The 13,043-nt window shown below is 41.3% G+C and overlaps 1 protein-coding gene across 1 annotated transcript; it reads left to right on the top strand.

The window, feature by feature from the left end:
* The first annotated feature begins 3,489 nt into the window (after positions 1-3,489).
* On the top strand, positions 3,490-10,837 carry pgp (phosphoglycolate phosphatase). The gene is made up of 2 exons (XM_062056104.1): positions 3,490-4,317; positions 8,982-10,837. The coding sequence occupies exons 1-2, from the start codon at positions 3,723-3,725 to the stop codon at positions 9,305-9,307; spliced, it is 921 nt and encodes a 306-aa protein (XP_061912088.1). The 5' UTR covers positions 3,490-3,722; the 3' UTR covers positions 9,308-10,837.
* Positions 10,838-13,043: the final 2,206 nt, after the last annotated feature.

The raw sequence follows: 13,043 nt of genomic DNA, 5'->3' as shown, positions 1-13,043 counted from the left end.
CAGTGACTGACAAGTGTCTAAGAACATACAGCGGACTTTAAATAGACTGGGTCAAAGGGGATAGCAAGACTTATTTTTTGACCTGTGCAGTGTGATTAAGTACGGGGGACACAATAGCTATTACCGTGGTAATAACCTCTATATTTGTTAACGACCCAACCCTGAACCATTGGTGTCGGATGCAGACAACATACTATGGTAAGTGGTGCCCATCGTCCCTTTTATGTTGTTTTGGGGGTTGACCTGACTGATACAGACTCTAAAGGAATTATTAAAATTAATGTCCTTGAGAGGGCGTTAACTACCTCTACACCCTCTGTAGCACCTAATGTACCACCCCACCTCGGTGGTGTTTCAAAGGCTCTCACATCTGTGCGTGCTAATGACATCACCACCGAAGGCCTGGTAACTTTGACCTTAGGAGCGGGTGCAGACAACCTGTGGCTCAGGTGGATGCCAAAACCTGGGTGACTGTGTTGCTTCTTCCGCTGGACGTCCCTTTTCCCACACTTACCCCGCCCCTTTTAAGTTGACTGACATGTGTACCCTTCTGTTGACAATGCCACCCGACTTCTTCCCTTTGTGGCCCAAAAGCTGAATTACACGCGTTTTCAAATTACAGGACCCTCTTCGTCCCCCAACAAATTGGGTGACATTAACCGTTACTGGCGCACCACACTGATAGATGGCTCTAGGATAGGCCTTTGGGCACGAGCTGACTTATTCTGGTGTTGTGAGGAGCACAGATTGTACATTAGAATCCCGACGTCAGCCGTTGGGCTTTGTGCTATGGTTAGACTGGTGACCCCAGTCACCAAATTAACACCCCTTGGAACTCCTGTTTCAGCGGCCTCTCTAACTCCCCGCCGCCATTGAGACTAACCAACGTGACTCGTGACACAGTTGAGGGACTTGCTGAACAACCTCCCTCGAGACCATCCAGAACCGCACAGCCCCTTGTGCTAAGTGTCACTAAAGGGGGTCTTGCAAAGTGGTAACTTTAAGACTTTAATGTGGGGCGTGCTTTATAAGTTTTGTTCAAGTAATAAAGATCTTATTAGAAGATCTTCAAGGGGGACTTGTTGGAAGCAGATCAGAATCATATCCATATTTAAGTGTTACTTCTTTCTAAACTCCTATAGTCATATAAAGAATAGCTAGTATTCTTCCTTCTTTTGAGTCTCATAGTAAGGTGTCGGCCTTCTAGATTGGAATGTGTCAGAGTAGAGATAACTCGGAGTAGTCTAAACAAAGGGAGTGGGGGCGAGGGACAGAGGGAAGATCACGGGACTTCCGGGGGTTTGAGGGGAGACCGAGCTAGACCGGGCGAGGGAACGCGGGTGTGCGAGATTGGTCTCACGTTTGTCCTCTAAGCTTGGAGAATAAACCACAAAATACCAACTACTGCCTGTTGATTGAATATAAACATCAGTTTATTGCCATAAAAAGAATCTGGGAGAGACTAGCAATTTGAATTCCCCATTGGAGGAATGCTGGTCAACGCAACAGGCCATATGAATTCCTTCCCTACTGTGCATGAAAAAACACATAATATTAATTTAACAATAGTTGATTTTCCTATGGTTTTTTTTAATTAATTCTGTAACACTGTATAGGTCAGGAGGTGTGTGGCTACACAGTAAAAATGTCTTTATTTCGGCAAAATACCACCCAAAATGTATTGCAAAATAAAACTTTGTTGGATTAAAATATGTTTACATTGTATTTTGCATAAAGGCAATTAAACAGCTGAGACAGGAGACACACCTGTCCCTGGTTGTCCCTGCCAGCATCAGCTGTCAGACGGACTTGTACATGTCATGTTGTAGCTGGTGTTCCTTCTTCCTCTATACCTACAATATGTTGATCCCTCTGCCTTGGTTCCTGTTTGTTTGTTTTTGTTAGTTTTTTCAGTCACCCGTGGACCTTTGTTTCCTCCACGGTGGTGCAAGCTTATTTTTTTATTATTAAAATATTTTACTTGCTCGCCGCCTCTCGTCTCTGCATCCTGGGGTCATGCAGACAATGTGAAGCTTACCCTGTGACAGTGAGGAGCCAATCAGGAAACAGGTGAGGGGAAACAGCGCTAAGGTTGAGTTAAAGTGGCTGAGAGTGGAGACAAACAGGAAGTACAAACCCCGTTTCCATATGAGTTGGGAAATTGTGATAGATGTAAATATAAACGGAATACAATGATTTTCAAATCCTTTTCAACCCATATTCAATTGAATGCACTACAAAGACAAGATATTTGATGTTCAAACTCATAAACTTTATTGTTTTTTTGCAAATAATAATTAACTTAGAATTTCATGGCTGCAACACGTGCCAATGTAGTTGGGAAAGGGCATGTTCACCACTGTGCTACATGGCCTTTCCTTTTAACAACACTCAGTAAACATTTGGGAACTGAGGAGACCCATTTTTTAAGCTTCTCAGGTGGAATTCTTTCCCATTCTTGCTTGATGTACAGCTTAAATTGTTCAACAGTCCGGGGTCTCTGTTGTGGTATTTTAGGCTTCATAATGCGCCACACATTTTCAATGGGAGACAGGTCTGGACTACAGGCAGGCCAGTCTAGTACCCGCACTCTTTCTATGAAGCCACGTTGATGTAACACGTGGCTTGGCATTGTCTTGCTGAAATAAGCAGGGGCGTCCATGGTAGGATATGTACAGCAAGTTGTGGACAGAGAGAGAGAGAGAGATCAGAAAGTATAACAAAAAATGTCTACATTTGATCATTTACATTTGATTATTTACAATCCGAAGAGGTATTATGTGGAAGGGAGGGTGTTAGTTTAGGGTTGTAGTTGCCTGGAGGTGTTCTTTTAGTGCGGTTTTCAAGGAGGATAGAGATGCCCTTTCTTTTACACCTGTTGGGAGAGCATTCCATATTGATGTGGCATAGAAAGAGAATGAGTTAAGACCTTTGTTAGTTCGGAATCTGGGTTTAACTTGGTTAGTGGAGCTTCCCCTGGTGTTGTGGTTATGACCGTCGTTAAGGAAGTAGTTTGACATGTACTCCGGTATCAGGGAGGTGTAGCGGATTTTATTGACTCGGCTCAGTGCAAGTTCTTTTACTCTGTCCTCCACCCTGAGCCTGCCCACTTTGGAGAAGTGGATAGGAGTGAGGTGTGACAGTGGGTCTTTTCCAAAATTTCACAAAAAAGCTGTAATGGTATTGCTGTGATAAAAATGTTAACAAATATTTGACCTTACATTACCATATGTAATGTTGTCTGTTGTAAATACATCAATGCCATCATCATTTATTCTTAATAGTCCAATTGTTGTTGTTGTTTTGTATGGGTGTGTGCGTTATATTTTTATAAGAGTCAATAAAAACAACTTTAAAAGAAAATAATAATACTAATAAAAGTACAATGTTTGGATAGAATTGTTATTTATTTTTTCGCAGCATTTACACGGTAAAACATTTTTAACAACAGTGTGTTGGGCGTGGAAACACGACGTTACACCGGAAATGGGCGGGGCTTCCGGTTTGTTCGCCGTCTCTCTAAACCGGTGCGGAAGTCGAGTTGACTCGACTTGGAAGGTCAGAGTTTATTTGGTCAAAGCTATTTTTATACATGGACATGGTGTAACTTAGCTTTTTGAATCACAACCCTAAGGAGGTTTTGGACTTCTTTCCCGGTAGAAAAGGCAACTTTTACGAACGTGACCACAAAATAAATAGCGTGTATATATTTCTGTCTCCTCATGTCCGGGTCTAAATGCGCGCGACTGAGCGGACAGTTGGTCCGACAAGTGTTGGACTCGGTGGACTGCGTCCTGTTCGACTGCGACGGCGTCATCTGGCGGGGGGACAAGGCCATCCCTGGCGCCCCTCAGGTGGTCAAACTACTCAAGCAACATGGCAAGAGAGTCTTTTTCGTCACCAACAACAGCACCAAGACGAGGAAGATGTACGCGGACAAAATGTCCACGCTGGGCTTCGACGTGACCGAGGACGAGGTGTTCGGGACGGCGTACTGCTCCGCCGTGTACCTGCAGACGGTGTGCAAGCTGCAGGGTAAAGTCTACCTCGTCGGCAGCGACGCCATGAAGCAGGAGCTGGAGGCGGTGGGGATCCAGCAGACCGGCCTGGGACCGGACCACATCTCCGGGAAGCAGACCGACTGGGCGAGGGTGGCGCTGGACCCGGAGGTGAAGGCTGTGTTGGTGGGTTTTGATGAACATTTCAGCTACATGAAGCTCAACCGAGCCTTGCAGTACATCACCAGGTCGGAGTGTTTGTTTGTGGGAACAAACAGGGATTCCAGGCTGCCTCTGGAGGGGGGCACCGCTGTCCCAGGTAGGGAGAACTCAATGCATGATCCTCAAACTTGAAAGTAAAAAAACGGGTTATACTTGTATAGCGCTTTTATAACTTCAAGGTACTCAAAGCGCTTTGACACTATTTCCACATTCACCCATTCACACACACATTCCCAGGGGAGCCGAAAAGGAGACGGATTCTAGGGGCCCATGATGGAGGGGGGCCCAGAGAGGCCCCTAATGATGATGAAATTATAATACAGAAAAAATAATGACACTAAGTTATTAACTAACATATGGTAATGATAGTCAAAAATACCATTAAAATGCATAATTGTATGTAAAATAGCATCAAAAAATGTTGCCGCTGTGTTGGGGGCCCTGTAAAGATTATTTTCATGGGGCCCAAAATCCCTAGCGGCGCCCCTGCACATTCCCACACTGATGGCGGGAGTAAGGACGCAGTGAACGTGACAAGGTTGGTAGAAGACGGGGATCGAACCAGGAACCCTCAGGTTGCTGGCACGGCCACTCTCCCAAAGTACACTATAATAGAGTACGGATGTCCAACTCATCGTTTAAGGTCGCTCACGACATCATTTTGTGTGGTCAGCCAAATCATTATATCATGGCCTGCCTCAACATTTATGTGGCATGTAAAAGGCTGGAGTGGGGGAAACAAAGCAATTTCTGCTTAAATATATTAGTTCTTTCAATTTTGACATACAACTGAATGCAACTTTGATAATATCTGATTGGCACGTTGTGTAAATCGTACATAAAAACAAAATACGATTTGCAAATCCTTTTCAACCTATATTCAATTGAATACACTGCAAAGACAAGATGTTTAACGTTCGAACTGGAAAACTTTATTTTTTGCAAATATTAGCTCATTTGGAATTTGATGCCTGCAACCTGTTTCAAAAAAGCTGGCACAAGTGGCAAAAAAGACTGAGAAAGTTGAGGAATGCTCATCAAACACTTATTTGGAACATCCCACAGTTGAACAGGCTAATTGGGAACAGGTGGGTGCCATATTGGGTATAAAAGCAGCTTCCATGAAATGCTCAGTCATTCACAAACAAGGATGGGGCGAGGGTCACCACTTTGTGAACAAATGCGTGAGCAAATTGTTCAAGAACAACATTTCTCAACCAGCTATTGCAAGAAATTTAGGGATTTCACCATCTACGGTCCGTAATATCCTTAATAGGTTCAGAGAATCTGGAGAAACTCACTGCACATAAGCAGCAAGGCCGAAAACCAACATTGAATGCCCGTGACCTTCGATCCCTCAGGCGGTACTGCATCAAAACCGACATCAGTGTGTAAAGGATATCACCACATGGGCTCAGTAACACTTCAGAAAACCACCGTCAGTAACTGCAGTTGGTCGCTACATCTGTAAGTGCAAGTTAAAACTCTACTATGCTAAGCAAAATGCCATTTATCAACAACACCCAGAAACGCTGCCGGCTTCGCTGGGCCCAAGCTCATCTAAGATGGACTAATGCAAAGTGGAAAAGTGTTGGTCTGACGAGTCCATTTTTCAAATTGTTTTTTGAAACTGTGCACGTCGTGTCCTCCGGACCAAAGAGGAAAAGAACCGTCTGGATTGTTATAGGCGCAAAGTTCAAAAGTCAGCATCTGTGATGGTATGGGGGTGTATTAGTGCCCAAGGCATGGGTAACTTATACATCTGTGAAGGCACTATTAATGCTGAAAGGTACATACAGGTTTTGGAACAACATATTTTGCCATCCAAGCAACGTTATCATGGACGCCCCTGCTTATTTCAGCAAGACAATGCCAAGTCACGTGTTACCACAGCGTGCCATGGCTTCATAGTAAAAGAGTGCGGGTACAAGACTGGCCTGCCTGTAGTCCAGACCTGTCTCCCATTGAAAATGTGTGGCGCATTATGAAGCCTAAAATACCACAACAGAGACCCCGGACTGTTGAACAACTTAAGCTGTAAATCAAGCAAGAATGGGAAATAATTCCACCTGAAGAGCTTCAAAATTGGTCTCCTCAGTTCCCAAACGTTTAATGAGTGTTGTTAAAAGGAAAGGCCATGTAACACAGTGGTAAAAATGCCCCTGTGCCAACTTTTTTGCAATGTGTTGCTGCCATAAATTCTAAGTTAATGATTATTTGCAAAAAAAAGTTTACTTTCTCAGTTCGAACATTAAATATCTTGTCTTTGCAGTCTATTCACTTGAATATAAGTTGAAAAGGATTTGCAAATCATTGTATTCTGTTTTTATTTACGAATTACACAACGTGCCAACTTCACTGGTTTTGGGTTTTGTAGATACTCCAAGTATTTGTTTAGGGTTATTAAAAATTACTACTTAAATATCTGTTTGTCAACTTGACTTATGATTTCAAAGCAAGTTATCCATTAATCTGTGCGTAAAAAATTTAATAATCAAAAACAGTTGCTTTTGCAAATTGTGTAACGAGGCTATTTCCTGTACATTCATATACATTTAGTGATACAAGCCGCAGCCATATTTGCAATGTGGCCTATGTATGCGAGTTTGACAACCCTGTTACAGAGACAGAATTACTGTCTCATATTTGCCTTGCAATCTTTTCAAAAGCTTGTGAAACAAGCACTGAAAACAATGCTGCTATTGCGACAAGTCGTGTTTGGTCGTGTCCCAACCACTTGATATTTCGCCATCTACTTCAAAACTGGTACTTGTGAATGAAGCAACTCGAGCTGCGATGTGTTTAGCTGTGTAAAGTTGCAAAGCAGGACAACAGATAGAATTGTGAGCTCCTCTGCACAAATATCAGAATCAGAAATACTTTATTAATCCCCGAGGGGAAATTAAGATTTGATTCTGATTCGGAAATATAGAAGAAGAAGAACTAAAATGATGAAAAAGTGTAGTTGTGGAGATAGTAGATAGCCTATTTAAATAAACACAGGAGCAAACGTTGATAAGTTCAGGACGTGTGACAATATCTAAATTAATAATAAATAAATAAAAGAAGAATAAACAGTAAGTAAAGGAGTAACATGAACATTGTACAGTATAATAATGAATATACAGTACTTATTACTCTGGGATATTACTCTGTATCCATCAATATAAGTTCCTCTCAATTGCTGTTAGCAGAATAACATTTCAAACTTTGCACATTTTTTTTATTTTACAAAACACATTTTCAACAATTGCTCACGCATACCCAATTTCTTTTGTAAAAAGAATCTGCCAAGGTGGATACTTGTCCAGGGTTTTCCCCGCCTTCTGCCCGATTGCAGCTGGGATAGGCTCCAGCACCCCCCGCAACCCCGAAAGGGACACGCGGTAGAAAATGGATGGATGTTACGATATGAAAATGTTATATTTTGGTAATTGTGACCAAAATTTTGACGTTCGTTATCATTATTACAGCATTGTTGAATGTGTCTAAAACGTACTTATACACACACTAAAATATTTTTACCAAGTTTTACTTATAACAAAACAAATAAATGAATACATAATAAAGGGAAAAGCGGTAGAAAATGGATGGATGGATATGCAAGACACACACACGATATACTTTTCTTGGCAGAAAAAAAAACATTATATATTGTTCTATTATTAGTTGAATTTTTACATGTTTAGCTTCTTTTGTTTGAATATGTTTATGGGTGTTTAATGTCAAAGGCAAAACGTGTGTTTGTTATGGAGAAAGAGGTTCATGTATTTTGTATTCATGTTAGCATGTGAGCTAGGTTTTCAAAGTGAGGTAATCAATCACGGTTCTACAAAAATCGGAATTTGTGATAGAAATTTAAAAAACGTTTTTTTTATTTGTATCACGCCGTCCGTGATACAAATTCAAATTGCCGTGGTGGGTAGAGCAGCCGTGCCAGAAACTTGAGGGTTACAGGTTCGCTCCCCACCTCTTACCATCCAAATCCCTGCCGTTGTGTCCTTGGGCAAGATACTTCACCCTTGCCCCCAGTGCCGCTCACACTAATGAATGAATGATAGGTGGTGGTCAGAGGGGCCGTAGGCACAAATTGGCAGCTACGTTTCCGTCAGTCCACCCCAGGGCAGCTTTGGCTACAAATGTAGCTTACCATCACCTAGTGTGAATGTGGAGTCAATGAGTGATGGGTTCTCACTTCTCTGTGAGCGCTTTGAGTATCTCGTTGAAAGAAAAGTGCTATATAAATCTAATCCATTATTATTATTACTAACCTTTGGGAATTTTATCACGGTTTATCATAACGGTAATCATTACTTCCCTAGTGCGTGAACAGCGTTTTAAAAATAAATCGGTGTATAGAAAATGGGCGGTTCACAGGCTGTCATGTGTATTTCCTGAAACTATAAATTAGTCAATCTGAGGTCTGAGAAAAGTCATTGCCTTGAAAAGTTGCACTTGCAACAATAATATACCATAGTAAAATGTTGTTACTCCTATATAAAAAAACAAAAACAATAGTTGCCCACTCAGAGTTAATGTTTCCGTGATATCTGTACTGTTCTGAACTCCTGTTCGTTGTTCTGGTGACTAAATGCTGCCCATGGAAGTCTGCATGCATGTGGTTTTACTGTAGACCACAAACTAGTTAAGATTTATTGAAGAGTGCTCCTGCTGGTCATAGACAAGTAGTGCATGTCAACAGATTAATCGGTTGCACACAATCAACCAAATTCTCAATCATGGTTCATCTTCCTGCCGCAGGAACTGGATGCCTGCTGCAAGCTGTCGAGACCGCAGCCCAGCGCCAGGCCGCCACGGTGGGCAAACCCAACCGCTTCATGTTTGACTGCGTGGCTTCGAAATTCGGCGTAGACCCCGGCCGCTGCCTGATGGTGGGCGATCGCCTGGACACGGACATCATGTTGGGCTCCAACTGCGGCCTGAAGACCCTCCTCACCCTCACCGGGGTCAGTACGGTGGCCGAGGCGGAAGCCATTCAGAAGAGCGGCTGCGCGGAGAGGCAGGGGATGGTGCCGGATTATTACGTGGAGAGCATTGCAGACCTTCTTCCAGCCCTGCAGGGATGAGACCACCAGGACTCATGCGGCACAGGAAATTGGCTAATCTAATCATAGTCTTCCATATTACCATCCCTATGACTACCATGCTTTTGTGGCGTGATTAGAGGACACAAAAACTATATTTACACTAAATCATGTTAAGTGGGCCATCATGGATCAAATGAGCTAGAATTAAATAAGTACCAGTATTAAAATAAGATAGTTAGCTTTAGATTGATTTATATTTCCACGTTCTACAAATATGTGAGAGACAAATAAAAAAAGAAAGATAACATTTATAGAAGAAATTACTGTATTTTTTGGACTATAAGGTGCACTTAAAATCCTTTCATTTTCTCAAAAATCGACAGTGCGACCTATAACCCGGTGCAACTAATGTACCCTTTAATTCTGGTTGTGCTTACCGACCTCGAAGCAATTTTATTTGGTACATGGTATGTAATGATATGTGCGGCCAGTAGGTGGCAGTCACACATAAGAGATACATGTGGATTGCAGGTTGACTGACATATCTTCAATAAATGACGCGAGCAAGTACCCGTAAGCAAATAACACCATTGATTGATTGATTGATTGATTGAGACTTTTATTAGTAGGTTGCACAGTGAAGTACATATTCCGTACAATTGACCACCCGAATAAGTTTTTCAACTTGTTTAAGTCGGGGTCCACTTAAATTGATACCAGACCAGAACTTTTATGTTTCATTGAGAATATAGAACATTACACTTGTTGCTCAAAAATCTGTCAACATTTTTTAGTATGACTTTGGTAAGCTACGAAGCCGCACCGCTTGATGGAAAGCAGAGTATTACAGATACTGTAGTCGTACGTACTGTGTTTCAACATATGGGTATTATTATGTGTATAAGGATAGGTAAAAGGTCAAACATAATCTATGCAACATTTTGACCAAAGAACCACCATTACATGTTATGTAGACCACAAGGAAGCGTTTTAAATGTAGAAAATAAAATCATAATATGACCGCTTTAATGCGCCTTATAAACTGGTGCGCCCTATGGTCCGAAAAATACTGTAATATGTTTCTTTGTGGCCCTTTACAGTGAAATGAACCACATTTGGTATCTTACAGCAAAAGTATTTATATAAGATTAATTATTAAAATAAATTATTGTAGGTGGGAGACCACGGGGAAGACCCAGGGCATGGTGGAGAGACTATGTCTCCCAGCTGGCCTGGTAACGCCTCAGGATCCCCCGGGAAGAGATGGACAAAGTAGCTGGGGAGAGAGAAGTCTGGTCTTCTCTGCTTAGGCTGCTGCCCCCGCGACCCGGCTTCTTCGGATAAGAGGAAGAAGATAGTATTGTTTAATTAGAAATATTAAAAATTAGTTTTTGTAAAGGAACATTTTTTGCCGAGATAAGTGAAACCTCATAGTGTTTTTTTGTTTTTAAAGTAATTTCTCGGTATAGTGTCAGTGTTCAATGTGTAAACTGTCCCGATTATTACCAGACAGTATTTTACTAACAAGAGACATACATGGGATGTCATCACTCTGAATAAACAACTAAAGGAAGCCAGCATCAATGTGGTATTTGGTCATGTGAGTGCGGTCCGCTGACAGGATAATGCAGTAAAAAGTTATTTATCACAACAGAAAGTGATGATGTGATTATTCTTTGTGATCGCGTGGCCTTCCCCTCACTCATATTGCCAACATGCACTTCTCCACCTATTAAATATTACAACGCTATTTTGATTTCTTTTTCTGCCGGTTGTGTGTTTATAAAGACACGTTCTGCTTTCATGCACTCAGGTGTTGCATGTCGCCTCTCTGCTGCTGAGAGATGTCTTCCATGCTGTGTGCCTTTGTCTATTGTCCTGGCTGCCAAGTGTGTGCAATACACAAAAGGGGAAATGCACCAAGAAATGTAGCCAAGTTCTTAATTCGGACCAGCACAAAAATTCTGTATGCGCCTGGATTTTTGTTAGTAACGGAGATAAAACCTGCAATTTCCCATGTAACTGTTCTGTAAGAACGGCACCAATGCAATGTGCGGAGGAACTCACACATATTCAGAGGCGAGATGTCAGCTGTGTGAAAAGAATGGTTGTCACCATACCAGAATTTCAACTGTCGATACCGATATATGTAAATGTTCAAACATTCGATACTTATTCGTTACCATGTTAAGAATAAAAACTGAACCCATGTAGTTTTAAATTCACTATTTTATTTAATTTTTTAAAAATAAGCTGTGTTTTCTAAACACTTAAAGAAGTAAAGGTTGGGTTACACGCTTCTGGAGGTTTTCTGCACGCTATGACAATGAGCTTGTGGTGGCAGATCTCCACTTTCACTTGCACAGCAAATACTTCATGACCGCTATAGGTGCCAACCACAAGTAGTTTTGTGACCTGTGCTTAAACTTTTTACCGGGCAACTCATTTTGGTACTAGGAGTGGGGTTCTGCTAATTGGGTTGTTTAGTTTAACTATAATAGTGGCAGTGATTTGGAGTATGAAATAAAAAAAAACTGCAGTAGTGATTATCTTCAGCTTGCTGGTAGAAGATCCACCTTGCTCAAAGAGACGCTGAGCCACCATTGCAACATTCACCTGCGGAAGCCATTGGGAGGAAGCAATTCAATTTTCAATTCAATGTATTTATTTAGAATAGGGATAGCACATATGAATGAACATATATGTAATATGTAAATATGTCAGGTTTTAGCTAAAGGCTAATTTCCACCTGTAGTCCCCAGACAGTTTGGTGTATACACACAATCAAACAAAGAAAAGTCAGGATAACTACCACAGACTCAGAAACATTTAATTAATATACATATTACTTAAATATGTATATATATATATATACCTGTATATATATATACATATGCATATATATATATATGTGTGTGTGTATATATATACAGTTGTGCTCATAAGTTTACATACCCTGGGAGAATTTATGATTTCTTGGCCATTCTTCAGAGAATATGAATGATAACACAAAAACCTTTCTTCCACTCATGCTTAATGGTTGTGTGAAGCTATTTATTGGCAAACAACTGTGTTTACTATTTTTAAATCAAAATGACAAAAGAAAGTACCCAAATGACCCTGATCAAACGTTTACATACCCCAGTGACTTTGATCTGATAACATGCACAAAAGTTGACACAAACAGGTTTGAATGGCTAATCAAGGTTCCAATCCTCACCTGTGACATGTTTGTTTGTAATTAATGTGTGTGTATAAAAGGTCAGTGAGTTTCTGGGCTTCTGACAGACCATTGCATATTTCATCCAGTGCTGCACAGATGTTTCTGTGATTCTGAGTCATGGGGAAGGCAAAATAATTGTCAAAGGATCTGCGAGAAAAGGTAATTAAACTGCATAAAACAGGAAAGGGTTACAAAAAGATATCCAAGGAATTGAGAATGCCAATCAGCAGTGTTCAAACGCTGATTAAGAAGTGGAAAATGAGGGATTCAGGTAGACCAGCAAAGATTTCAGCCACAACTGCCAGGAAAATTGTTCGAGATGCAAAGAAAAATCCGCAAATAACTTCAGCTGAAATACAGGACTCTCTGAAAAATTGTGGTGTGGCTGTTTCAAGATGCACAATAAGGAGGCACTTGAAGAAAAATGGGCTGCATGGTTCGAGTCGCCAGAAGAAAGCCATTTCTGCGCAAATGTCACAAAGTATCCCGCTTACATTACGCCAAACAGCACAGAGACAAGCCTCAAAACTTCTCGAACAAAGTAATTCGGAG

The sequence above is a fragment of the Entelurus aequoreus genome, linkage group LG08 (genome assembly GCF_033978785.1).
Source record: "Entelurus aequoreus isolate RoL-2023_Sb linkage group LG08, RoL_Eaeq_v1.1, whole genome shotgun sequence".
Lineage (NCBI taxonomy): Eukaryota > Metazoa > Chordata > Actinopteri > Syngnathiformes > Syngnathidae > Entelurus > Entelurus aequoreus.
This window is presented reverse-complemented; position numbering and strand designations above follow the sequence as displayed.